Source organism: Ochotona princeps, chromosome 26, assembly GCF_030435755.1.
Source record: "Ochotona princeps isolate mOchPri1 chromosome 26, mOchPri1.hap1, whole genome shotgun sequence".
Lineage (NCBI taxonomy): Eukaryota > Metazoa > Chordata > Mammalia > Lagomorpha > Ochotonidae > Ochotona > Ochotona princeps.
The window spans coordinates 19505316-19531117 of record NC_080857.1 but is presented as its reverse complement, the minus strand read 5'-3'; the positions used below and the strand labels follow the sequence as shown (position 1 = coordinate 19531117).

Sequence of the window (25802 nt, the reverse complement as noted above, 5' to 3'; positions counted from 1 at the left end):
AAGGAAGCAGAGAAACCATTCCTATGGGTGTTCTTCATGTCCACATGTGACCCACCCCAGTCAGTGTTGGGTTCTCTGGAATTTGATCCAGAAATCTATATAAAAGCTGTTTGGGTGATTTGGTTCCATTCTCCTAAAACTATTCCCCAGTCTTGAGTTAACTATTAAGCATCCTTTCCAAAAACAGTTCATCTCCAGGAGGAAATATACTTTTCCTAAAACAATTTCTGTAGTTCCCACATAGGTAATTGGCTGATTCTAGAACCAGGTTCACTTATCTGATCCCAGAATCCTCACCGCCATGTGTAGCCACCTTACCCGAATGTGCAGCTGTAACTTCCTTGTTAGCAGTGTCAGGGGCATGAGCCCAAGGGTTGGTTTCACGCACAGGCAATGCTACGGGTGCTAGAGCAGTAGGGGTTGGCTTAGCAGCAAGCACATGGAAGGCTGAGTCAGTGCCATTAGCTATAATGGGAGCAGACAACATTAATGGAGTTAATGCATACATGGAGAACAAGCAACCCCTTGGAACTGGGGTCAGTCGGGCCATTGTGCAACACTGGTGGAACACACAGGATGGAACGGGTGATGCTGGGAAAATCATGCTGCCTTGCAATGGATATACATTACCCTTTGGCAAAGAAGAATTTTTTTTAATCGATTTGGAAAGCAGTTACTGAGATTCAGAGAGAAATCTTTCATTTGCTGTTTAACTTCTCAAATGGTTGCAACAGCCAGGGCTGGACCAGGCCAAAGCCAGGAACATCATTTGGGTCTCCTGCTTAGGTGTGGGGGACCAAGCTCTTGGGCCATCGTCTGCTGCTTTCCCAGGTCATTAGCAGGGAATGGATTAGAAATGGAACAGCCAGGACTTGAAATTACAGACATAGGGGATGTTAGCACTGCATAGTGGGCTTAACCCACTATTTTAAAGCACCAGTCCTGGAATGAGGTTTTAAGTAAAATGCTTATACTAATAAAGTGAAATGGCTGTTCTATAAAAATATGTGATTCGGTTCAAAGAAAATTAAGCTACTCCTGCTGAAAAAAATTGCATTGATAGAACTTAGCCTTTGGCTTAATGAAATAAAGCATCTCCTCCTTCTATACTTTTCCAGAAGGTCAGATTATGCCAAATATAATAATGGCTAAATATAATTTCTTTTTTGGGGGTAGATACCATGCCAAGAATACCTGTATCATGTTTAATTCTCTCAAAAATCCCCTAAGACTGGCATTATCCTCATATTACAGACGAGAAACCAAGCTTACTACATTAGCAATTTGCTATAGAGTTAATTCCATCTCTTTGAGAATATCCTCCCACCCCATCACTGTTTGGCTTATCTCAAAGTACCTACTGTGCTCTTCTCGTCTCCCTCTACTAAAGCCTCCTACTGCTTATTTCTCTTACAGTTTTTCCCCCTTGGCCCAGCTTCCTATCATGCTTAGTATGCAGCACACAAGCATATGGGTGACTGTGCTTATGCTATTGGCACTAAATGCCCAGGCTTTCTACCTATAGATTACAGGCTCCTTAAAGGCAGGGAAAGGACCTTGTTGTACTCATTTTTGTCCATCCAGTGCCTTGTAAAACATACTCAGCAGAGTGTGATGGGTACTGTAATCAGGAAGAGCTCAACCTAAAGCCTTGCCGTAAGAACAGCAATTTACTTAACTTCACTGAGCTTCATTTTTCCTATCTGTAATAGCCACCTTGAAGAATGGTTTGCGGAAATGCTGGAGTCCTTATCACAGTGGGGCAGGCACTGTGCCAAATGCTCAATAAGCTGTGCCTATTTATTGTGGCACAATGAGTAAAGCTACCACCATATGTGGGTACTAGTTCATGTCCCGGCTGCTCCAGTTCTCATACAGCTCCCTGTTAGGGCTATCCTCCGCTGCTTCCCAGGCCATAATACCTGGTCCCCTACCACCCTCTCTCAGCAGATCCACTCAGACCTGTGCTGGTTATTGTGGCCATCTGGGAAATGAACCTGTGAATGAAGAGTCTCTCTTTCGAAATATTTTAAAAAATTGTACTCACTATTAGTAGTATCACAAGTGTTTGTGAGAGGACATGAAAAACCATTTAGTAAACATGACTACATAAAGATTTACTTAACATAAGTCCCTGGTTGTAGTAGCTTCCTTCAGTAGAAGCAGGCAACTGTCTTCTAGAGATGTATAATTAAAATTCTCGTTGACTTCTGAGACATCAATACTTATTGTTAATTCAGTATCTTCATAAACAACTTTTAGGAACCCCTTCAAGGCAAATTTTAAGAAATTTGTTACAGAGGTGAGATGAAGTTAACCAGAAAGTGTTTTGGCCTTGTTTTTTGAACGCTCCTCAGACAGAGTGGACTAGGTAACCCGTGGCATTCCTGACACGTTGAGTGAGAGTGCCCTTGGTCATCAGTGCTGTCCTGCGCACTGGTGATGTTCAACGCAGATGCCAGTGACAGCATTCAAAGCCTCACGTAAAGCCTCAACACGTCTCCAGACAGCCAAAGTCAGACTTTCCCTGAAGAGGCAAAATCAGCCCTGGTTAAGGGCTGCTGCTAAAGAAAGCATCAGAACCAATTCTGATGACTACTGCTTCTGGAAGACTAGTACTCAACCAACAAAGCAGTGGGCTGGGCTAGGCAACTTCTTAGAGATGGGCACGTACATGCAAAGTAACAGAAGCAAACATCTTGGGAGACAGGAATGGGAATAAAACACAGACACTGAGTGGTGAAATCAGTGCATCCAGGCCACTCTCAAACTCCAGGAGGTTACAGGGCCACAGCACTACTAGGCAGCTCAGGACCCAGCTCCACGGGGATCAGGGCCCCAACAGTTTGAAGGGCACCCACCTTGGAAGACAGGAGATTGGGGTGCCACTGAGGACACTGGCTTGGTCATCGGGGCAGATGAGAAGGGGTCCTCGGAGGGCGTGCTGAAGGCGCTGGTGATCTGCGAGCACAGAGAGCTGATGCTCTCTGCCTCCCCTTCCACCTCGGGTACTGTAAGGCAGAAAGCAAAGAGCTCCAGAGAGGAACATAGCACAGCCCTAAAATATAACAGTAGGACACAAGCTGGCATTACAAAGCATTTCTCTATTTTTGGTTGAAAACAAAGACTCAATTATCTGGTGGGCTCTAAAAGCAGCTTCAAAAAATGCACTGATTGTAATTTCACTGGCTTTTCAACAAGGAAGTATAGACTATCAATGCATGTACTAAGGTATACTTCCTTCCCTTGCCAATTCCAAAATTTCCTTGTCATTTTGTGACATCATTGGGAATCTGTTTTTTTTTTTTCTTTTTTTCCTGCAAAGATGTTCAGCCAGCCAGGTCTTCCTGGAAGACATCTACGTACAACCTGTTTGTCTTCCAATCAGTTCCCATGGCTGTGGTCTGAGTTCCGGTCTGGGGCCATTGAGTGATTCCATTGGAAGAACGGCTTAAAGTCCGAGGCACCAATGGATGCTTGCTGCTTTTCTCTGTAATGGACTATGACAATGGCATCACAGTTTTCTCCAAAGTTTCTAGCATCAAGTACATGAACTACAACGGCATGAAAAAGTGAACTGAGGCAAAGGATTCTAGAGACTTTGCTCTCAGTATGAATTCAGTGACACTGCTGGATCACTGAGAAAGCTCAACCTTGTTTCTTCATCTGCTATGAAAAGAGAATAAGAGTTTCTGTTTTACCATTTGTCCCTGAGGGAAACTGAAAGGAGGTACTTGAAGTATCTGGAGTTTCAGCTTTTATAGGAGTTGAGCGCTGAAAAGATGCTTGGTAACCACCTCCTTCCGCTGCACTTTAGGCCTAGTTTCAGCTGCCAAAGGAAGTTACCTCTCTAGTTTTATGTTCCCATCAGTGGGCGTGCCCTACTGAGACACAGCTTTCTCCTGTTCTATTATAGCAATGGCCTGATGTGTCCCAGAGGGAAGTCAAACAGGACTTAATAAATAAAGGCATTGGCAGACCAGACACTTCAGCTCTGGAGCACTTGATGAGGCCAGAGCTGTAAGGAGCTGGCTTGGCTGCACAGATCACATGAAGGCCTGTGTGGCAGTTCTGACTATGTGGTGCAAGCCCACTCTGTGAGGCACAACAGATCTGATGTTTATACAGGGATCCATTGAGAGTTTTCTCCCTGTGAAGCCAACCAGCCACAAGGACAATGAGCACTGATCCATTTCTTCTGGTACATCTGCTGGTAGTATTATTTAACTGTATGTACTTACAAAGCCTCTTTAATTAATTCCCTGCTGGGTCTCAAATGGCAGAATACAAACAGAAACTTCAGCCCCTTGATGTTTAGAAGCAGGTGGCTGAGAGATGGTGCACTTAACAAGCCACAAACCTTGCAGGTCAGGCTAGAAACTTCAGGATGGCTCCATCACCTATCTGTTGAAGAGAAATGAACGAATCTTGTCTTCTTCCATGGACCCTACTTAAGTTTTCTCACCATGAGAAATGACACAAGGTGCACACTAGCCAGCCACAGTGAGGAGTGGTGAGGTCAAGGATGAGTGTTTCCACTTGATGTGATAAGGCTTCAGTGCTCCAGCACCTGCTGAGTCAGGTGGACGCCACATTACCTGCGTTTTTAATGGGGAAATCAGTCTTCCTCTGCATAGTGGAAGGCAGCTCGTTGATGCGGAGGGACAGTTGGCGTTTAAAGGGCGACATCTTCTGGCTAAGAGCAGGAAATCCTCGGAAAGAGCCTTGGCGAGCAAGCTGTTCAATCGGGGCATGCCGGCGTGGGATGGCATGAGGGTTGTTCATCTCCAGACAGGAAGTGGCATCTGAGGTGGGCGAGGTGGGAGAGGATGGAGATGGGGCAACGTTGCCAGGGGCTGCTGATGAGCCAACAGCTGTCTTATCTGTTTCAGCTCAAGAGAAGAGAAAAGAGGACCTTAGCAATGTTTTCACGTAACTGTGAGTCTTAGAGATGAACTTGAAAACCCTCTCAGGGTAGGTCTTTAACATAACTCTTAAAAGACAGGCTAGAAGCAAGGTCTCTTATTTTTCAGGAAGATATAGGTTTCATAACTTACTACATGTCACATGGCATATCTACTGAGACACAAATATTGTTACACAATGACTTTTACAACTTTAAATAAGACTTTTTTTTTTTTAAAAATGTTTTTTTTTTTTTTTTTAAAGATTTATTCATTTTATTACAGCCAGATATACACAGAGGAGGAGAGACAGAGAGGAAGATCTTCCACCCGATGATTCACTCCCCAAGTGAGCCGCAACGGGCCGGTACGCGCCGATCCGATGCCGGGAACCAGGAACCTCCTCCGGGTCTCCCACGTGGGTGCAGTGTCCCAATGCATTGGGCCGTCCTCAACTGCTTTCCCAGGCCACAAGCAGGGAGCTGGATGGGAGGTGGAGCTGCCAGGATTAGAACCGGCGCCCATATGGGATCCCGGGGCTTTCAAGGCGAGGACTTTAGCCGCTAGGCCACGCCGCCGGGCCCCAACTTTAAATAAGACTTTTAAGACCCAGTGAGTGGGCCCATCTTCAGTGGCTGTTAGTCATTTGGATGTTCACATCCTGTATGAGATTGCCTGCTTTGAATCCTGACTTCTCCTCTCCCATCCAGCTTCTTGGTAATGTGCACCCGAGAGGCAGGCAGTGGGTGATGGCTCAGGTACTTGAGATCCGGCCACCTACAAAAGGACACCCAGACTTGAGTTCTAGGCTACTGGTGGCCAAGACCTGGCTACTGTGGGTATTGGGGTGTGAACCAGCAGATGGAAGAACACTTTTTCTATGTTTCATATAAAGTGAAAACAATCAAACTTTTAAAAAAAATATGAAATCCTAATGTGAAATTCTTTAAACAATGATGACTAAGAGGTCAGTGTTGTTACATAATGGTTTAAGCTACTATCTACATGCAAGCATCCCACATAAGCACCATTTTGAGACTAGCTGTTCTACTTCTGATCCAGTTCCCTGCTTACATGCCTGGGAAAGCAGAAGATGCCCAAGTGCCCAGGTCCCTGCATCCAAATAAGAGTTCTGCAAGAAGCTCCTGATTCCTGTCTTTGGCCTGGTTTAGCCCCAGCTGTTATAGCCATTTGGGGGGTGAAGCAGAAGATGGAAGATCTTTCTCTCTGTCTCTCCTTCATTCTGTAAATCTGACTTTCCATAGAAATAAATAAATCTTAAAAAGAAAATATATAGGGCTAGCACTGTGGTGTAGCCACGTAAGCCACTGCTTGTGATGCCAGCATCCCATAAGGGTGCCAGTTTATGTCGTAGCTGCTTCCTATCCAGCTCTTTGCTGATGGACCTGGGAAAACAGAACATGGCCTATGTTCCTGGGTACTTGCCACCAAGCGAGAGTTCCATATGAACTCCTGGCTTTCTATTACTGCTCAGGGAATGAACCAATGGGAAGATCTTTCTCTCTGTTACTTTGCCTTTCAAATAAGCAAGTAGACCTTAAAAAAAACAAAATAGAATGTTTTAAAACTGAAAATCAAAGTACATTAAATAGCAGGCATATTAAATTTTTAAAAATATTTATTTTTAGCTTAAAGGGAGATTTAAAGAGAAAGGAGAAACAGAGAGAAAGCTCTTTCATCTGCCGGTTCATCCCCCAAACGGCCACAATAGCCAGAGTGGAGAAAATCTGAAGCAGGAGCCAGGAGGCTTCTTCTGGGTCTCCCATGTGGGTGCAGGAACCCAAGGCTTTGGGCCATCTGACTGCTTTCCCAGGCCACAAGCAGGGAGCTGGATGGGAAGTGAAACAGCTGGGGCACAAACCAGTGGCCATATGGGATCCTAGTACGTACTAGACGAGCATTTAGCCACTGAGTCATCTTGCTGGGCTTCAGATTACATTTTCTAATAAAGACATCATGATGCCTATTCTTTGATAGCCTAGTGTAAATGTTTACAAGCAATTAAACAAAAGTCATCAATAATTTCATGTCAAATAAATTTTATTTCTTTGATCAGGGACTTAAGAATTAAATTAAGAATTATAGCTGTTCAGGTCAGTCAGTATTAGATCAATAATTTTATACAAAAGGTTTGGCTTAGAACCTAAACGATATTGGGATCATCCAACACTGGCGTTGCAGATGGAGTTGCAGCTCCTGGCTTTGGCTGGTCCAGCCCTGGCTGACTGAGGAATCTGGGAAGTGAACCGGTGGACAGAAGATATTTGTCTCTTTCTGACTTTGAAGTAAATGAAGATAATCTTTAAAGATTATGACATTTCTTTTTTGTTTCCACCCTAGCTACACTGGTACACAAAAATGTAAAACATATTCCCCAAGCTCTATCAGTTCTAAAATACATCCAATCTAACTTTACAGACGGCTGTGTAACTCAGAATTCTACAGTTGTCACTATTAGATCCCTGCCAGGATCATCGTCAGAGGATTGTTTATAGCCTTAAACTCTGGCATTTGTGCCTCTTTTTTCAAGATATATGTCCTTATGACATCTAGTTCTGATAGAGATCAGATGCAACAGAATGAAAAATTACGATTACATTGAATTTTTTTTTTTTTTAGATTTTATTATTATTGGAAAGCTGGATATACAGAGAGGAGGAAAGACAGAGAGGAAGATCGTCCATCTGATGTTTCACTCCCCAAGTGAGCAGCAACGGGCCATTATGCGCCAATCCGATGCCGGGACCAGGAACCTCTTCCGGGTCTCCCACGCGGGTGTAGGGTCCCAAATCCTTGGGCCATCCTCTCCTGCTTTCCCAGGCCACAAGCAGGGAGCTGGATGGAAGTGGAGCTGCTGGGATTAGAACCGGTGCCCATATGGGATTCCGGGGCCTTCAAGGCGAGGACTTTAGCCGCTAGGCCACGCCACCGGGCCCGATTACATTGAATTTTAAAAAGATTATTGCAGCAGCTTTTAAAAAAAGTTTATTTATCCATATGAAGCTCTGCGTGTGTGTGTAACACAGAGAAAGAGAGAGAGAGAAGATAAGAGAATCCTTGGAAGGAAGAGCTCTCCCTAAATGGCTGCAATGGCTGTGGCAAGGCCAGGCAGAATCCAGGACCTGAATCCCACCCAGATCTCCCAGGTGGGTGGCAGGGGTCCAGTGGGACTGGCACTCATGGCATACCAGGGTCACATTGGTATAACCTGCTACATCACAATGTGAGCTCCCAGTTGCAGCTTTTTCAGCTACCTTTTCAGATTCCCCAGATAGCTTATAATGGAAAGAGTAAACATTTTTGAAGTCATTTAAATTAGCCATTCTAAAAGAAAGCACTTTTGTGAAATCTTCAGCTTTGTTGTTAAATACCTCCCATGTTTTCAAAAGTTCTCTCTGATTACAAAATACTTTTCTGATAAGCTTCGGAATACCTGTTGGGGGAACTGCATTACACAAACATGCACTGTAGAACACATTGTACCTTTCTTGGCGTCCTGCATTTGTTTCATGATCTCCTCTCTTTCTGCTTGTTCAGTGGCTGTTGTGACACGGAACGATCCTTCTCTTGTAAAAGTGGTCCGACTGGCATCAAAAGTAGCCGTCACCCCACATTCCTTCTCCCGCTTCTGCTTGCGCTCTAGACAGGCTGCGAAAGCACAGCCTACTGCGTGGCTCAGTCTCTCACCCTGCGGAGAATAGATTTTCAAAACTTTTTAAGTAGTTACAACAAAAACAATCAGACACACACGTACATATTTCCAGACAAGATATCGTAAATTGCCGCTTAAAACTGTTTACTATAATAGCATTCCAAACTAATTTAAATGAATACATCATATAAGATAATGCTTATGATACTTCAAGTACTTTAACTGTTAGAGGCCCCAAGGAAAGTGATCATCAGCAGCCCATGCTTTTGCCGGCTTCAGGTCGCTGAAATGTCATGTCAGCTCTGGCTATCAGCTTAGAAGAGGCTTTAAGCTTTGATATGAAAACCCTAATGGCCCCTTGGAAGAATGGTGGCATCTTCAGTCTGCATTCCTAAGAAACCACTGGGAAGGTAGGGACACTTCAGGAGCTAAAATACATGGTCAACATATCCAGGAAAAAAAGACACCAAGTTGAAAGTTCTAAAAATTACCACTCCCAAAGGAAAGCTTAGCTTTTTAGAGTTTCCCCTTTAGTCCCCACTAAAGGGAGTTGGCCATTTACGTCCCTCAAACCCTAAGGCTTTTATTCATACCTTCCCCATTTTCTTGTAGCTCTCTCTAATCCCCAACTCTATCTTCCAACCATACATAGACCAGGATGAAAGTATTTTCATCCATACTCTCTAGTTACAAAGTAAACAGATAAAACTGATTTGCTTGAGCATGGGAAGGAGGCTTATCTAAAGAGTGGGTTAAAACAATGGCCAATTTAATACAGTGTGTGTGTGTATTACTTCTATTGTTTTTTTCCATGGTTATCTGTGTTTTAGACCATATTTCTAACTGGAGAATAAAAATGTTAGGAATGGTGCAATAAATGTTGGCATCATTCATAGCGAAAAGAGCTATTTAGGAGCAGGGAGCCTTTGGGTGATTTCAAATTTCCACCAGGCATCTGCTTCTGCATATGGTTCTGAACAAGCCATTTCACTGGATTTTTACCAATATCAGCTATCTCAAGGAGAATGAAGTTTAAAATGGTTTTTGCTCCCATGAGTTTCCATGACTATGAAATGTTTAACTGCTTATTTAAACATTGTTAGACTCACTCTGAATCCATGTGAGTTTTCAACTAACTTCCCAGCAGGAGAGGACATAAGGCATATTAAGGCATGAAACAAGAAACATTCAAAGATTCGCATTTGAAAATTACTATTTAAAAGACAGAGCTGGGGCCAGGGTTGTGTGGTAGTGGGTGAACCTGCTGCCTGCAGTGTTGGCATCCCAAATGGGCAGAGGTTTGAGTCCCAGCTGCCCTAGCTCCCTGCTTATGCGACTGGGAAAGCAGCAGAGATGCCCACAGTGCTCAGGAACGTGCAACCAGTTTGAAGACCTGGAAGATGCTCCAAGCTCATGGTTTTGCCTTGGGCCAATCCACTGTGGCCATCTGGGCAGTAACCGGAAGATGGAAGAGCCATATATGCGCATGTCACTCTGTCTTTTAAATAATAAAATAGGGTCCGGCACAGTGGCCTAACGGCTAAAGTCCTTGCCTTGAATGTGCCGGGATCCCATATGGGCGCTGGTTCTAATCCCAGCAGCTCCACTTCCCATCCAGCTCCCTGCCTGTGGCCTGGGAAAGCAGTCAAAGACGGCCCAAAGCCTTGGGACCCTGCACCCATGTGGGAGACCTGGAGGAAGTTCCTGGCTCCTGGCTCCAGATCGGCACAGCACTGGCCATTGTGGTCACTTGGGGAGTGAATCATCAGATGGAAGATCTTCCTCTCTGTCTCTCTTCTCTGTATATCCGACTTTGTAATAAAAATAAATAAATCTTTAAAAAAATTAAATAATAAAGTAAACCTTTAAAAAAAGTATTGCTGTGCCGATCTGGAGCCAGGAGCCAGGAACTTCCTCCAGGTCTCCCACGTGGGTGCCGGATCCCAAGGCTTTGGGCCGTCCTTGACTGCTTTCCCAGGCCACAGGCACGGAGCTGGATGGGAAGCGGAGCTGTTGGGATTAGAACCGGCGCCCATATGGGATCCCGGTGTGTTCAAGGCGAGGACTTTAGCCATTAGGCCACTGTGCCAGGACCCAAAATATTCTACGTTAAAAATAAAAATTTCACTATGCAGTAATTCCTGACAGTTCATTCTACCATTTCTATTTTTAGTTAATTACATACTAATTCAGCTCTTTCATATGTATTTTGCAAATAAATTATGGGTACTTTCTAGATGCCAATATCTTCTGTACAAATGTGTCAGCCAACAAATATATTAAGAATGCCGAACATATTTTCAATAATGAGAAGTTTAATTTAACAACCATTGTCACCAGAGGACTTTTATTTTTTCCTTTAATAACTGGATCTCAGCCAATCACTTTGCTCTGTGAGTTGTAATTCACAGGGTCATACCAAGAGTGTGAACTCCTTTAATATAAGTAGGCTAGGTTCAAGACAAAGACTTTAGCTGCTAGGCCACCAGGCCGGGCCCCATTTCTACATTTCTAGCTTCCCACTTATGCATACCCCGAGGGACAGTGGTGATGACTCAAGTAGTTGGGTCCTTGCCATCCATGTGGGAGACCCAGAATGAGCTCCAGGATCCTGGCTATGACTTGCTCTAGCACTAGCTGTTTGGGGAAACTGGGGAATTAACCAGTGGATGGAAGACCTCTCTCTCTGCCCATCTATCTCTGTGTCTTGGTGTTTTAAATGAATAAAGACAAAGAAAGAAATTAAGACAAACTGCTTGGCTGAGCCGAGCCGGAAGCAGCAGAGCTGAGGCTCACCGTGTCCTTGACGGCCATGAAGCAGTGACAGATCCAGCGCCGTGTGGTGCCGTCGCGACATATGTAAGAGAAGGCTCTATCAAAGTTCCTATCTGGGGCACAGAAAGAAACTTTCTCTATTGTCTGGTCCACTATGAGGTCCTAGAAAACGGGAAGCAGAGTGGAGCAGACGACTTACAAGGTCAGCTAAGGTTCTCAGCGAAGACAAGGTATTCATTTCACAGCACAGAAGGTCCACACCACAGTGGCTCAGGCTGCTGGCACCCCAGGGGCGTCGGCTTTGACGCCTGCTTTCATCACAACAGAAGCGAGTGGATCTCAGCTTTAGGTCTCATCCATATTCAATTTGACAATGCGTGTATAGCAATATATATAATTCTTCTGGTTTATTTGCAAATATAAACAGGCATATAATAGTCATATTCTTACCACCGTTATACAAATTAGTACAATATACACATACTGCTCTACATTTTTTTTCAACTAACAGTATGTCTCATCTAGTAAATATTTTTGTTTCAGATACTCCACTTTTGTGATGGAGAATTTCCAAGTGGTTCTTTTTCAGAGTTTCTATCTTTGCGCTGAGGTTCCCCATCTCCTCATCAGATATGAGCATATTTCCCTCTTCATCACCGCATACAGCTCGAACACCTGCTTCAAAATCCTTGCTGCCTAACTCCAACCTTTGGGCCATGGATCATCTCATGGCTGGGTTTTTAATCATCATTTCTGATGAGAATCAGCCACATACTTATCTGTTTCTTTGTAGGCTGTGTGATTCTGAATTTATACTGTAGACATTGTGAGTATAACATGTGGAGAGCTTGGATTCTATTACATTACACTTTAGCAGATGACTAATTTGATTATACTCACATGAAAATTATCTTTTGGACAGCAGCTTGATTCTGTTTTTATATCCTCAGTGGGGCCATGCAAAGTCTGCTTTGTACTTGAATGATTGAGGAATCAGATACCCTCTTTATATTCTAGCAGCTATCGTTACTTTAAATGCTATCTACTAGGCTTTTTTTTTTTTTTTTAGAACAGAGTGAGAAGTTCTGCTACCCTTTAGGGTGTAGACCAGGACCTATATTTAGATTAGAAACTGAGATAGGAAATCACCCAGCACCACTTTCTTCTTCCAACTGTCAATTTCTCTGCAGAGTTTGCCCGCTTTGCCTTATCCTCCAGTGTCTTATATTAACTGCACTGCTTTGTTCAGCTCATAGTAGTCTGTGGGAGATTCAGTTCAATACAAGTTTTACTTAGGCATCACTGGAAGTCAAACATACTAAAGATATGCTTTCTAATTTTTTCTTCTTTTTAGTTATACAAATACAATTTTCCCAAGCACAATTCATGTAATGTGTGCTTTTTATAAGGAACTGCCCATGAGTTACTACATTCTTAAGTAGAAACACTACTGGAACCAAGAAGGACAACGGGACAGCAAGGCAACTTCACAAACTTGTTGGTCAAAAGTTAGGGACCTCAAATGGTAAATTTGGTGCAGATTGTAGTACAACCTTATCATAAACACTGATCCCATGTTGTATTAGTTCCTTCTCATAGCAAAGTATCTACACAAAGACAGGTTCAAGGATGACAAGCCACTATTTTCTATTGTCACCCAATGTGGAGCTAAATTAATAAATGCTGGTGCTGTAAGAAGCCACCAGGGGGCAACATCCTTTCCAATTACAGCATAAAGCCATCAAACACTTGAACACGGCTCCCAAGTACCCCATACCTCATATAAAACACTAAAGCAAACTGTAGGGACCAGTGTCATCGCCTGTGGGGACTGGTTTGGATCTGGCTCCCTGTTAATGCACCTGGGAAAGCAGCTCAAGATGACTCAAGTCCTCAGACCCCTGCGCTCACTTCGGAGACCCAGAAGATGATACTGGTTCCTGGCTTCAGACTGCGCAGCTCCAGTTAACGCAGCCATTTGGGAGTGAACCAGCAGATGGAAGATCTCCTGTTTCTCCATAAACTCTGGCTCTCAAGTAATATCTTACACAAATTTTAAGAAAAACTACACAAGCTTTTTAAGAAAAGCAGTAACACTAAAATTTAAGCTTTCTATTTTTCTCGAACTTAAAAAAAAAGCCTTAAATGGGAGGTCAAAGAACTAAAATGCAGCTATGTTAAACTACTTAGAATGTGTCAGGATCTCCATCAGACTTCCCTCTGTCTACCAGGCTTTCTCTTCTCTGTTCAGTGGCATTTAATTTTCTTGAAAAACCGTCCACTTGATTCACTTTTCCCTTACTTTCGATCTTAGAAATTTTAATTAATTATTAAATGCCCTTATATAATACATTATGGTCTTTAAGAGCATACTCTGTGTCCTTATTCCTATTTACCCACTTATGATCACTTTCTCTCAAAGGCAAAAATGCTACTTATGATGAGATATTGTTTGGATTCTAATTAGATATTAACCAGATAGTCATTTACAAGTCCTTAAGACTTCACTTATGTTAGGTTTTTAAACAGTCCATTTCTAAAAACAGTGTTTTCTTAATAAATTCCAGTTGTGGTCCACCATCTTTCTCTTTCTCTTTTTAAACTTTAAATTGTAGAACATGGCCCTTCAGCCTTTCCCATTTACAGTTGTGGGGTGGGGAGTGAATTTTTTTTACTATGTAAGAATAGAAGGAACCCAAATCTTAAAGTTGTAATACTTAGTACATTAAACAGTGTGTCATATAGGAGAGGATGTTGAGAGAATTCTTTTTATAAAGTAAATGCGTAACTAAATTGGCTTCCTAAATGTTTAAGAGTTTCTCAGAAGATTGTACTTTGGACAAAGCTGAACATATAGAGGTCAATGACATCACATTTGATTTTTCAGGATTAAAAAAAAGATCATATGAACAGTCACATTCAAGTTTCTAAAAATCTTACCTTTGTTTTTTCATCCACAACTCTAAGCCCATCTGCTGATACCCACAGGACTGCCTTAACTGCTTTCTTTCCAGTCTTTTAAGAGAAATCAAAGGGAGGGGAGAGAGACAAACATAAATCACATTAGTAAAGTCATCCCACACAGAAACAGACTGCTGCCTTCCGAAGGTCACAAGTACAGAATGGAGTCCAAGTTCAGGAGGGGGACCTAAAGTCAGATGCTCAAACCAAACTGCAGAGACATCCAGGGAAAAACAAGCCAAAGGCATTCCTTCAGAAACATAACATAAAACAGTAAGAAAATTAAGTAAAAGGGAAAGAACAGATGGAACTAAAACCAAGTATCACATTCCATTAAGGGCAAAGAATTTATAGCTAGTTTTTTCAACTATTTAAAAAATTCTACCAATAAAACCAAAAGTCAGAAGAACATTAAGTACATAAGGAGTTACACCACAAGCAACTTCTACATGTTGGTTTAGAGTAGGATGCAGCGGTAAGCCTAGCTAGACACAAGGTCGTTCCTCAATTCTGACCCCGATGTGTGCAGCAAGATCCCTGGCCATCGGACATGTTCATGCTGAAACGTGAGGAGTCTTCATTATTCTACTAACCATCTTTAAAAAAGAATCTCTCTTAAGATTAATTCAGAAGCAGTTTAATTTCAACATTAAATTCATAAACACATTTTAAGGACATAGGAGGATTACAAAACTACTGAAAAATAACTTTTTATAACACGAGTTTTCTTTTTCTGGCTGAGAAAAGGTTTCTTGTGACACACATAAGCTGATGTATATTTTCTCCCGTGATACATTGTAGTATCAACTGAACAATGTCTTAATTGCTCCAAAGATATAGGTAAAATAAAACCAAAGCACAAAGAAGGTTGAGACTAGGTATCAGATTATGAAGTGCAGAGATCAAAAGGAATTTGGTGCTAATCTGTGTGCTTAAATCTGGCAATCCTTGCTATGGGAGGATAGTCTTGTTTAAATTAACTGTTGAGTTCATCATCTCTATTGTCACACATTTGGTACGTGTCCAGTGAAAACAATACAAAAGATAGTCCACCGGAAGGCAACACTCAGATAGACAAAAGACAGACACAGTAATAAGTACTAGACTAGAGCTGAAAACAAAAAGGGAGCTTAGTCAAATCTATGTAGGGAAATTGGGGAAGCTTGCACAAAGGTCTAACTGAATCTTGAAATAAATTTCCTTGCCGCTCTACATGTTACAAGGGTTGCAGAGAAAAGGCACAAGCAACAGAAAGGCCAAGAAGAACAAACAGTGGAACCAGACATGCAGGCAAATGACACAGCAAGTATGAGGCTGTATAAATATTTCAGTATGGCTTTAAAGCGAGCCGAGCGAGGCACAATGGGGGAAAAGCACAAAGAAAGCCTATACATGAAGGGCCGTGTATACCTGCCAATGAACTGCATCTTAATTCTGCGGACAACTAGAAGTTACTAAGCTGGGGGAGGGTATTTGGTGTGATGAGTAAGATGCCACTTGGGATGTTAGCATCCCATTCTGGAATGGCCAAATTTAAACACCAGGTCTGCTCCTGACTCCAGCTTCCTGCTCATGGGCACTTTTGGGAGGCAGCAGGTGACAGCTCAAGGAGCTGGGTACTGCTCCCGATGTGGGAGACCTGGACTGAGTTCCTAGCTCCCTGCTTCAGCCTGGCCCAGTCCCAGCTGTTGTGGGCATCTAGAGAGTAAACCAGCAAGTGGTAGATCTCTGACTCCTCATTTTTCAAATAAATAAACCAGCTACTGAAAAATTTAAGCTTACTCAACCAGACTAGCATTTTAAAACATTTATCTTCCTTTATTTCAAAGGCATAGAGAAACAGCCAGAGAAAAATATGCCATCCAGTAGTCATTTCTCAAATACTGGTAATAGGTTGAGCTGAGTGGAAAAGATACTCTCAAAAAAAGGTAGAAAAGAAGTAGAGATGCAAAAATCAAGTTTGACGGGAAGAAAGCAGAATTTGAAGTGTACATGCAGTATTCTGGTGCACATATTCAACAGACAATGGGATAGAAAGGTCTGAAGCTCATAGATTTTTAACACTGAAATTTTCAAATTGGGAGATGCAAACCATTATGTAATAAGAGGGCCAAGAACATTGGAGAACACCAATTATTTAAGTGTTGGGGAAACATGAATAATTTCTTGAACTAAAATAAAATGAATATGTACAGAGATTGGAGAGATTAATGAGAGATTAATGTCAATGAAACTAAGGCAGAAGAGTTTCAGAAAGTAGTGAGAAGTTAAAAATGTCAAATGTTATGTAGAGATTAATGATCAAGTTGAGCAGGAATATAAAAAGAGTCCAGTAGAGGCTAGTATTGTGGAGTGGTGGGTGAGGATGCTGCCTACAATGCAGGCATCCCATATGGGTGCCACTTCATGTCCTAGCTGCTCCTCTTACAAACCAGTTCCCTGCTAATGATGCATGCAAAGACAGTCAAGTGTCTGGACGGCTTTCATCCACTACCAAGTTCAAGTCTTGGATGAAGCTCCTGGCTTCAGCCTGGCTCAACACTGGCCGTGGGGACCTCTGGGGAGTGAACCAGATCTCTCTTTGTCTTTATCTCTCTGTCTCTGTAACATTCAAAAGAAATACATAAATCTGGGGAAAAAGAATCCACACATACACAAAAAAAGCGCCTCTGCATTTATTAATGAGGCCAGGGCAGAATTAGAGAGGTTGTGATAGTAAATTGAGGTGTTAAGAAGGCTAATTACCTAGTTACTTGCTTAAGCATAAATGTTGCTCTGGCAGTAATTTGTAGCTGGGATTGCTATTTATAACCAACTGACTATAGATAAATGAGATTAGCCTTGATAATATGGGTGGGCCGTATCATATCAGTTGAGAAAGAAATTCTGCCCCAGTCTCCAGCCTATTGGTCTGCACTATAGATTTCCAAGTTGCTAGCTCCACAATCACATGAGATAATTGTAAAATCAACCAATACACCTACCTACTTTTCTTCCTTCTTTTCCTTTTTTTTTTCTCTCTCTCCCACTCCCTTCCCTTTTTTGTTCTGTCACACACACAGCACATATTCAAATACCTTTACTGACACAGAAGTGGGAGATGATCTAGAACAGGTTGGGAAGTAGTCTACAAGGCAAGAAGGGTCTACAAACATTAAGTATTTTCTTTAAAAAGTTTTCCTATAATAGGAGACCTATAATGCAATATAGGAAATGAAGTCTATAACAGTTGTAATAAATGAACATGTTTTATTGGAAATTATGAAAATAGAGCAAGGCAAGTATGAGTGTGAATTCAGTGCTAATATTATTAGTAAGCCAAGCAAATGATAAATTCTGGGTTTCCATTTCTTCATCTGGAAAATAACTGTAGGTTTGTTAAAATGAAAAAATCAGAGCTTATACACAGTATTTGGAATTTAACAGGGCAATATATAATTGATGGGTATTTATTACATTACTAAGCTTTTAACAATTTCTCCCATTAGCACAGCCTTCTGAAAGACTGATGTACATACTTTTAATAACAATAGATCATTTCTATATGCTGAGTGGGAAAAAAAATTAGAGGAAAGATGGAGACTGAAGGCCCTAGAAAAAACAGTCCAGAGAACAAAGTTTGCTGGGAGGAAGGATGAGATGAAGCTAGAATACAGTTTTAGACAGGATGAGAGACGTCTTCCTTTGAAGATGAACGGATGAAGTGAAGCTCAATAGAGATGCAGACAATTTTTTTTTTAAGATTTACTTGTTATTACAAAGTCAGATATACAGAGAGGAGGAGAGACAGAGAGGAAGATCTTCCGTCCAATGATTCACTTCCCATGTGACCACAATGGCCAGTGCTGCACCAATCCAGGCTGGGAGCCAGTAACCACCTCCAGGTCTCCCACACGGGTGCAGCGTCCCAAGGCTTTGGGACGTCCTTGACTGCTTACCTGATGCCTCTGGCATCCCTTTCTCTTTAATGTAAGTGGAACTCACAGTTTTAACCTCAACCTTAGCTGCCACCTAAAAGCTTTCATCACATTCTGTGACATTATTACTTCCTTTCTGTCCCAGCAGTACTTACAATAGTTACACAATTTTGTACTAATTTTTGGGACTGATTCCTTGCACTACAGGGGGTCAGAGTTGTACATTTCTAATTCATTCATTTATTCAATCACTAAATCAAATGTGTTGCAGCAGCTACCATGGATCACATACTGTTGCAGGCACCAAGGGCTTGGCAGTAAACAAAACAGTAAACATTTCTGTCCCTGGAGCTTACATTTTAGTGGGAAAGAATTAAGTAAATGTACTATATGACAACTGGTGATGAGGCCTATCGGAGAAAAATGAAGCTATGAGATAGAATGAGGAACATGTGTATATGAAGGTAGTATTTTTTAAAAAACATGTACTTATTTTCATCCGGAGGGAGATACAGAGAGAAGGAGAAACACAGAGAAAAATCTTCCATTCATTAGTTCACTTTCCAAGTGGCCGCAACAGTCAGAGCTGAGCTAATCTGAACCCAGGAGCCAGGAGCTTCTTCCTGGTCTCCAACATGGGTGCAGGGTCCCAAGGCATTGGGCCATCCTGGAATGCCTTCCCAGGCTACAAGCAGGGAGCTGAATGGGAAGTAGCGCAGCCAGAAATAGAACCGGCACTCATATGGGGTCCCAGTACATGCAAGGTGAGGACTTTAGCCACTAGGCTATTGCACTGGGCCCTAGTATATGGATTTTAAACCCAGATTATCGTAAATGCCTAATTGAGACAGGACTTTTGACCAAAGGGAGACACAGCTAAGTTCCCCAGACACCCCAAGGTGGAATGCTAGCTAATGTATTCAAAGAATAACCAACCCTTCCCCCGCCCAAAAAAAAGCCAACCAGCATGGCAGGAACAGAACAAGAGGGAGAGAGGGGAGGATGAGCTAAGATAGGAAAAAGGAGGCCCAGTGCAGTAGCCTAGTGGTTGAAGCCCTTGCCTTGCATATGCTGGGATCCTATGTGGGTGCCAGTTCCTATCTTGGCTGTTTTACTTCCCATCCAGCTCCTTGCTTGGAGCCTGGGAAAGCAATAGAGGATGGCCCAAAGCCCTGGGTCCCTGCACCTTCACTGGACATCCGGAGGAGGCTCCTGGTTCCTGGTTTTAGATCAGCTTGGCTCCAGCTATTGCAGCCATTCGGAGAATGAGCCAGTGGACGGAAGATTTTTCTCTCCGTCTCTCCTTCTCTCTGTATATGTGATTTTCCAATTGGAATAAATGAGAAAAAACAAAACAAAACAAAACTTTTTTTTTTTTTTTTTGAGAGAGAGAGAGAGGAAAAGGAACATAGGGAATGCAGTGGTGTACAAGGCCCAAAAGACTTTCGTTTTTTCTATGCAGAGTTCAGCAGGATTTGGGGCAGTGGAGCAACAACACCATAGGACCGCTGTTTCCAAAGGATCACCATGGTGATCTTTTGAGAAACGAGGGTGAGTGACAACAATGACAAGTGACAAGCAGAAGAGGAGAGGCAGCTGCCACTGCCACTGCCATGATTTGAGGGAGAAGAGATGTTGCAGGCCAGGGCAGTTCTTGAAGGCTGAAGCAGGCAGAACCTGTTAGTAGACTGGATGTTGGTATAAAAGGCAGAGAGGGGTCAAGATCAGCCAGGCTTCAAAGTAGAGCCAAGGGGCAGGCAGAGTTACTGTGAAATGAGATGGAGACAGCCAGGGGAGACCAGTCTAGAGGACCAAGGTCTGCAACATGTGAAAGTGTGAGTTGCTTTCAGAGATCAAAACGGAAAAATTTAACCATGTTAAATCAACTGTAGCAGATATTTTTGTATACTTTGCTTATGGTTACTTAATTAATCTTTGTAACAATCACATGAGGTAGATATTAGTCACAAAGCTAGAAGTATCTTGGCCATGGCTAAAGGTAGTGTTTGTGTCTTTGACTCCTCTATTGTTCTAAGATGGAAATTTCACTGTGGAGTTCAGGGGACAAGCCTGGATACCTAATTTCCACTACTGGCACATGGATGATATTGAAAGCCATAACACTGGATGAGATCATCAAGGGTGATGTATAGATAGAAAAACGTCCAAAGACAGAGAAATGGACACTGATACAAGGGGACAACCTGGGAGAGCATAATCCATGAACTCTAAATGAGCCAGAGCATTCCAAAGGGAAGTGAAGCATGAGCTATGCCAAATGTTACTGATAATTCAAGTAAAGTGATAGGACTGTCGGAGTAGTAAAATAAAAGACTACTTCATAATGGCAGTTTTGGCAGTGTGATGGTGATGAAACGGCAGAAAATGAAGGCATGAAGGAAAAGCCTCTTTTCAAAAGATAGTTTACTTTAATGCAAATGGATGATCCAGTAGAAAGACAGAATGGATTATGGAGGAGAGAAGGGATGTCACGGCTCAGACTGTTAGGAATCAGAGACACAGCGAGTTCTCCCCTGGAATAGGAGGGAAAACTACACAGAAGGGCACAGAAGCAGGTAAATGATACGATGTGGTTCCTGGCAAGTGACAGTCTTCTCCTGATAGCTTTTATCTATTTTCTCAGTGAAATCAGAAGAAAGATGAAGAAAGAACAGAGTAAGGGCCTGGCCTGATGGCTCAGTGGCTGAATCCTCGCCTTGCATATGCCGGGATCCCACCTGCCCCACTTTCCTTGTAGCTTCTTGCTTCTGGCCTGGAAAACCAGTAGAGTTGGCCCATAGTCATGGGACCCTGTACCCACATGGGAGACCTGGAGGAAGCTCTCGGCTCCTGGCTTTAAACTGGCTCAGCTCCGGCCACTGTGACACGTGGGGAGTAAACCAGTGGACTGAAGATCTGTCTTTCCTCTGTGCAAATCTGCCTTTCCAATAAAAATAAATATATCTTTAAAAAAAAGTAAGAAATTCTGGACATTTAAGGAAAAAAGAATGAGGTATGAAAGCAGTTACATCAACTTAAGAGAGTAACTGGACTAGAAAATGGAGACCATGCTGCCCATCCCTCGGACATGGACACCCCATCATCACAGTTCGCAGCATGTTTTAAATACTGTGACTCAAGGCTTAAAAAATTAAAAATACTCAGCGGCGTGGCCTAGCGGCTAAAGTCCTCGCCTTGAAAGCCCCGGGATCCCATATGGGCGCCGGTTCTAATCCCGGTGGCTCCACTTCCCATCCAGCTCCCTGCTTGTGGCCTGGGAAAGCAGTCAAGGACAGCCCAATGCATTGGGACACTGCACCGGCATGGGAAACCCAGAGGAGGTTCCGGGTTCCCGGCTTCAGATCGGCGCATCGGCCCGTTGCGGCTCACTTGGGGAGTGAATCATCGGACGGAGGATCTTCCTCTCTGTCTCTCCTCCTCTGTGTATATCTGGCTGTAATAAAGTGAATAAATCTTTAAAAAAAAAAATTAAAAACACCGAGTCATTGGGCCCGATGCCATGGTGACCTAGTGGCTAAAGTCCTTGCCTTGAACACTCCAGGATCTCACAAGGGCACCGGTTCTAATCCCAGCAGCTCCACTTCCCATCCAGCTCCCTGCTTGTGACCTGGGAAAGCAGTCAAGGACGGCCCAGAGCCTTGGGACCCTGCACCCGCGTGGGAGACCTGGAGGAGGTTACTGGCTCCTGGCTTCGGATCGGCTCAGCACCAGCCATTGCGCTCACTTGGGGAGTTAATCATCTGACAGAATATCTTCCTCTTTGTCTCTGTTCCTCTCTCTATATCTGACTTTCCAATAAAAATATAAATCTCTTTTAAAAAAATAACTACTTGTGGGCCCGGCGGCATGGCCTAGTGGCTAAAGTCCTCGCCTTGAAAGCCCCGGGATCCCATATGGGTGCCGGTTCTAATCCCGGTGGCTCCACTTCCCATCCAGCTCCCTGCTTGTGGCCTGGGAAAGCAGTCAAGGACGGCCCAATGCATTGGGACACTGCACCCGCGTGGGAGGCCCGGAAGAGGTTCCAGGTTCCCGGCTTCGGATCGGCGCGCATTGGCCCGTTGCGGCTCACTTGGGGAGTGAATCATCGGACGGAAGATCTTCCTCTCTGTCTCTCCTCCTCTCTGTATATCTGGCTGTAATAAAATGAATAAATCTTTAAAAAAAAATAACTACTTGTAATGATGTCACTTAATAACTATAGAAGCATAAAAACATGGAAAAATAAATTTGGCTGTACTTTAATAGAATATGCTAGACCACATACTGTAGCTTTTATATGTATGATTTCCAGTTACACTCTGAAGCCAGGAGCGTCTTCCAGGATTTCCACATGGTCACAGGGTTCTATCACTTAAGCCACCCTCCACTACTTTCCCACGTATATTAGCTAGGAACTAGATTGGAGATGGAGCAGCCAGGACTTGAATCAGCACTCACGTGGGAAGCCAGTATCATAGGTGGTGGCTTTAAGACTCTTAGCACAGCAATGGTGAGTCAGTTTCTTTATAAACAAGAATACACATTACTTAGCTTATGAGGGTTTCTCAGAAGCATTAAAATTTTTAAATACTTCCTATTGTCCAGTGCCGTATAGAAACTTTGCCATAAACTATTTCCTTAGTATGCCAACTATACTGCAGTCCTCTAACAGACCAGATTATCTGTTGCCTGCTGTTGAAGTGTCTAGAGTATTGTTTCCACATCGTATGATGCAGAAATAAGGACGTGATGGTGGTGGGGTCCAGGAGGCAACTAAGGGAAAAGCAGCAGCAGCAGTTCTCTGGCTACGACTGATTTTCAGGATCAAAGCTAACATTTTTTTTTTTAAGATTTTCTTATTTTTGGGCCTGGCACGATAGCATACTGGGTAAGGTCCTTGCCTTGCATGCGCCGGGATCCCATATGGTCGCCGGTTCTATTCCCAGCGGCCGTTTCCCATCCAGCTCCCTGCTTGTGGCCTGGGAAAGCAGTCGAGGAAGGCCCAAAGCAGTCTAATGGTTAAGATGCTGGTTAGGATGCCTGGTTCCCATATTATAAAACTCAAGTTATATGCGTGTAGACCCGGCTCATACTCCTGTTCCAGCAACAGGTTCCCTGACACCCACACGGAAGATCTGAGCTGAGTTCCTGGCTCCCAGCTCTAGTCTGGCCCAACCCCAGCTGTCAGAAACATTTGGTTAATGAATCATGGGTTGGGAGTTCTTTTCTCTCTATCCTTCTGCCTCTCAAATTAGTAAAAATTTTAAAAACTATAGATCTAAAAAAGGAAGTTAGAAAGTTAAAGTCAGCTTACAAAAAATCATTATTTACTAGCCCCTCTTAAGATGAAATCTTTACAACTTCAATTATAAATAATGAAAATGGAAAGATTCTATAGCTTAGTGAATAAGAGTATTATCTGGGTTCAAATCCTAACTTATAATGCTGATTATATCTGTGAATTATTCATCTGTTCACCAAATCTGTATTTTCTACAAAATAGACTTCAAAGTTAAGACTGTTCTAACTAAAGTAAAAATTAAAATTGGTCATTTAGGGGATAATTGAAATTGCATAATAAATGCGGTTATAGACTTGCTTTTAGAAATCATGTTTGGGATACAATGCTCCATAAAGTTTCCTTAACAATTATTTATAATGTTGCAAATGTTTATAGGACTCTTCCCATACCTGTATCCCATACTGTAAGGACTTGATAGTGTAATTCAGATTCAAATACTAGAACTTTTCATTGTGACATGTGTAGGTACATTAAGTGACTTTTCATCAGATTGCTGACAGTAATTAATCATTAAATAAAAAATACTTCAAATCATTTACATCAGTATAGAAGTAAGTTAAACTTGAATGAGAAAATAGGATAGGATAAGGTTATAGCTGAATTATTTTATTTATGACAGAAACAGAAATTTTATTAATCATAACCCTTAACCTACAATTCAGTTAAGGACAATATTTCTCTTTCTTTTAGACAGCATTTTTCTCTTAACACTTTCCGTATGAATTATTCAGCAGCAGTTATTCAAAGCTAAACAATGACAAGTATGACAGAAAAATTTTTAGAAACATATTTATCTATTTGTGTACTGTCAGCTTATATATTCTTAACTCTAGGAGATCTGAGTATTAAATAATCATTACTTGGAAAGTACCTACATGAATAATCACAAACATTTGGCAGGTTAGTAGTTTTTAATCTTAGATTAGCAAACCATGTTAAAAATGAGTATTAATGCTTTTACTTATTTCATCTAAAATTTAACTTAGATTAAAAAAATATTGAATATAAAATTTGAGGTACATAAAATTTCATTTGAATTTGATATTTCTTCCCATTTCTCTGTCAACTTTGGGCACTAAATAAAATCCATGTGTTAGAAAATGTCACTAATATATGCACATGAACAGAATTTTAGAAGACCAAATGAAATTTGAATATTGAATGTTGAAGAAACAATTTTTTTTTAACCTACTCAACGAATTTATTGGGCTTTCCAAGGAATCACAAGATTTACTATCAACAGACACACAGGTAATACCATAACAGCAACTAACCTATTCATTAATTTCCATATAGAGTTAACTAATTTCCTATATTTTAAAGAAACAAAAGCTGCACTTAAAAAACGCCAGTGCTATACTAGGGGTGTAACTCCTTATAAAGCAAGCACAAATGTGGCAGCAAACTTACTTTTCCAAAGAAGCCTTTGAAGAACTTCCTTTCCTGGAGGAACAGGGGGACAAGTCGAGCTCTATTATCATATGGGCTAAATGTCCCAGGATTTCACACAGATAAGCACATACAGAAGTTGGGGAAAGGACAAAGTGTGAGATGGGGAGGCAGTGAGAGTTTTAAAGAGTTATCCATATCAGGAGTGACAGGGAAAAAGGAAGGGTGCACAAAAATGCAGGGAATCATAGCACAAAGTCTGAGAATCCATGGAAAAAATACGAAGAAATTAGAACCTGTATTCATGCACAGCAACTAATTCAAAAATCTCTGTTTAATTTTAAAACAGAGATTACACAAAATTGGCAGCAGAAAACTAGACTAGGACACAGTGATTTGATATGATTTCTTTTTAAATTTCATAAGAGTCAGTAGTAACAGAAGACTGGCTCCATCCACATTTTTCAACTTAAATGCAGGGGTCAGCTCTGTGAAAGTCCCCAATTAAAACACCAGGCCACATCCAAATCAGACTAAAAATTCAAAATATAAAATTAAATCATGAGTACACATCAAGGGTCCTTGTCACAACTTTTCTTATTAAGTTCAAGATGTTAGAAATTCCCCATTTTACTTGAGAGGAGGTCGGCCATTGGCTTTCCAATTTCTTATGTATGGGTATTGATCTGTACATATGTGTGTGCCGATAAATTTTACAACACATGTGGGAAACAACAGTTATGTTCTATTCTAGACAAAGAATCAATAATCTAAAAAGAACGTCTATTATTTTACATTGAAACTGAAAAACATTTAACTGAGAACCAAATCATGTCTGTGGACCACACAGGAAATCTCAGAAATAAGGTTTTCTTTCCTTT

At 42.0% G+C, this 25802-nt stretch overlaps 1 protein-coding gene across 10 annotated transcripts in view; it reads right to left on the bottom strand.

The window, feature by feature from the left end:
- Positions 1 to 25802, bottom strand: part of NUMB (NUMB endocytic adaptor protein) — a 96862-nt gene that overhangs the window by 2078 nt on the left and 68982 nt on the right. For 4 of the 10 annotated variants that reach the window (XM_012926803.2, XM_058655203.1, XM_058655205.1 and 1 more), the window contains 7 exons: positions 24943 to 24975; positions 14293 to 14367; positions 11374 to 11514; positions 8409 to 8613; positions 4599 to 4892; positions 2862 to 3011; positions 319 to 465 (listed from right to left, as the gene is read on the bottom strand). In XM_012926803.2, the coding sequence (XP_012782257.2) occupies positions 319 to 465; positions 2862 to 3011; positions 4599 to 4892; positions 8409 to 8613; positions 11374 to 11514; positions 14293 to 14367; positions 24943 to 24975 (1045 nt within the window). The remainder of the gene's footprint in view (positions 1 to 318; positions 466 to 2861; positions 3012 to 4598; positions 4893 to 8408; positions 8614 to 11373; positions 11515 to 14292; positions 14368 to 24942; positions 24976 to 25802) is intronic. The other 6 variants (XM_058655209.1, XM_058655210.1, XM_058655207.1 and 3 more) reach the window with 4 other exon arrangements.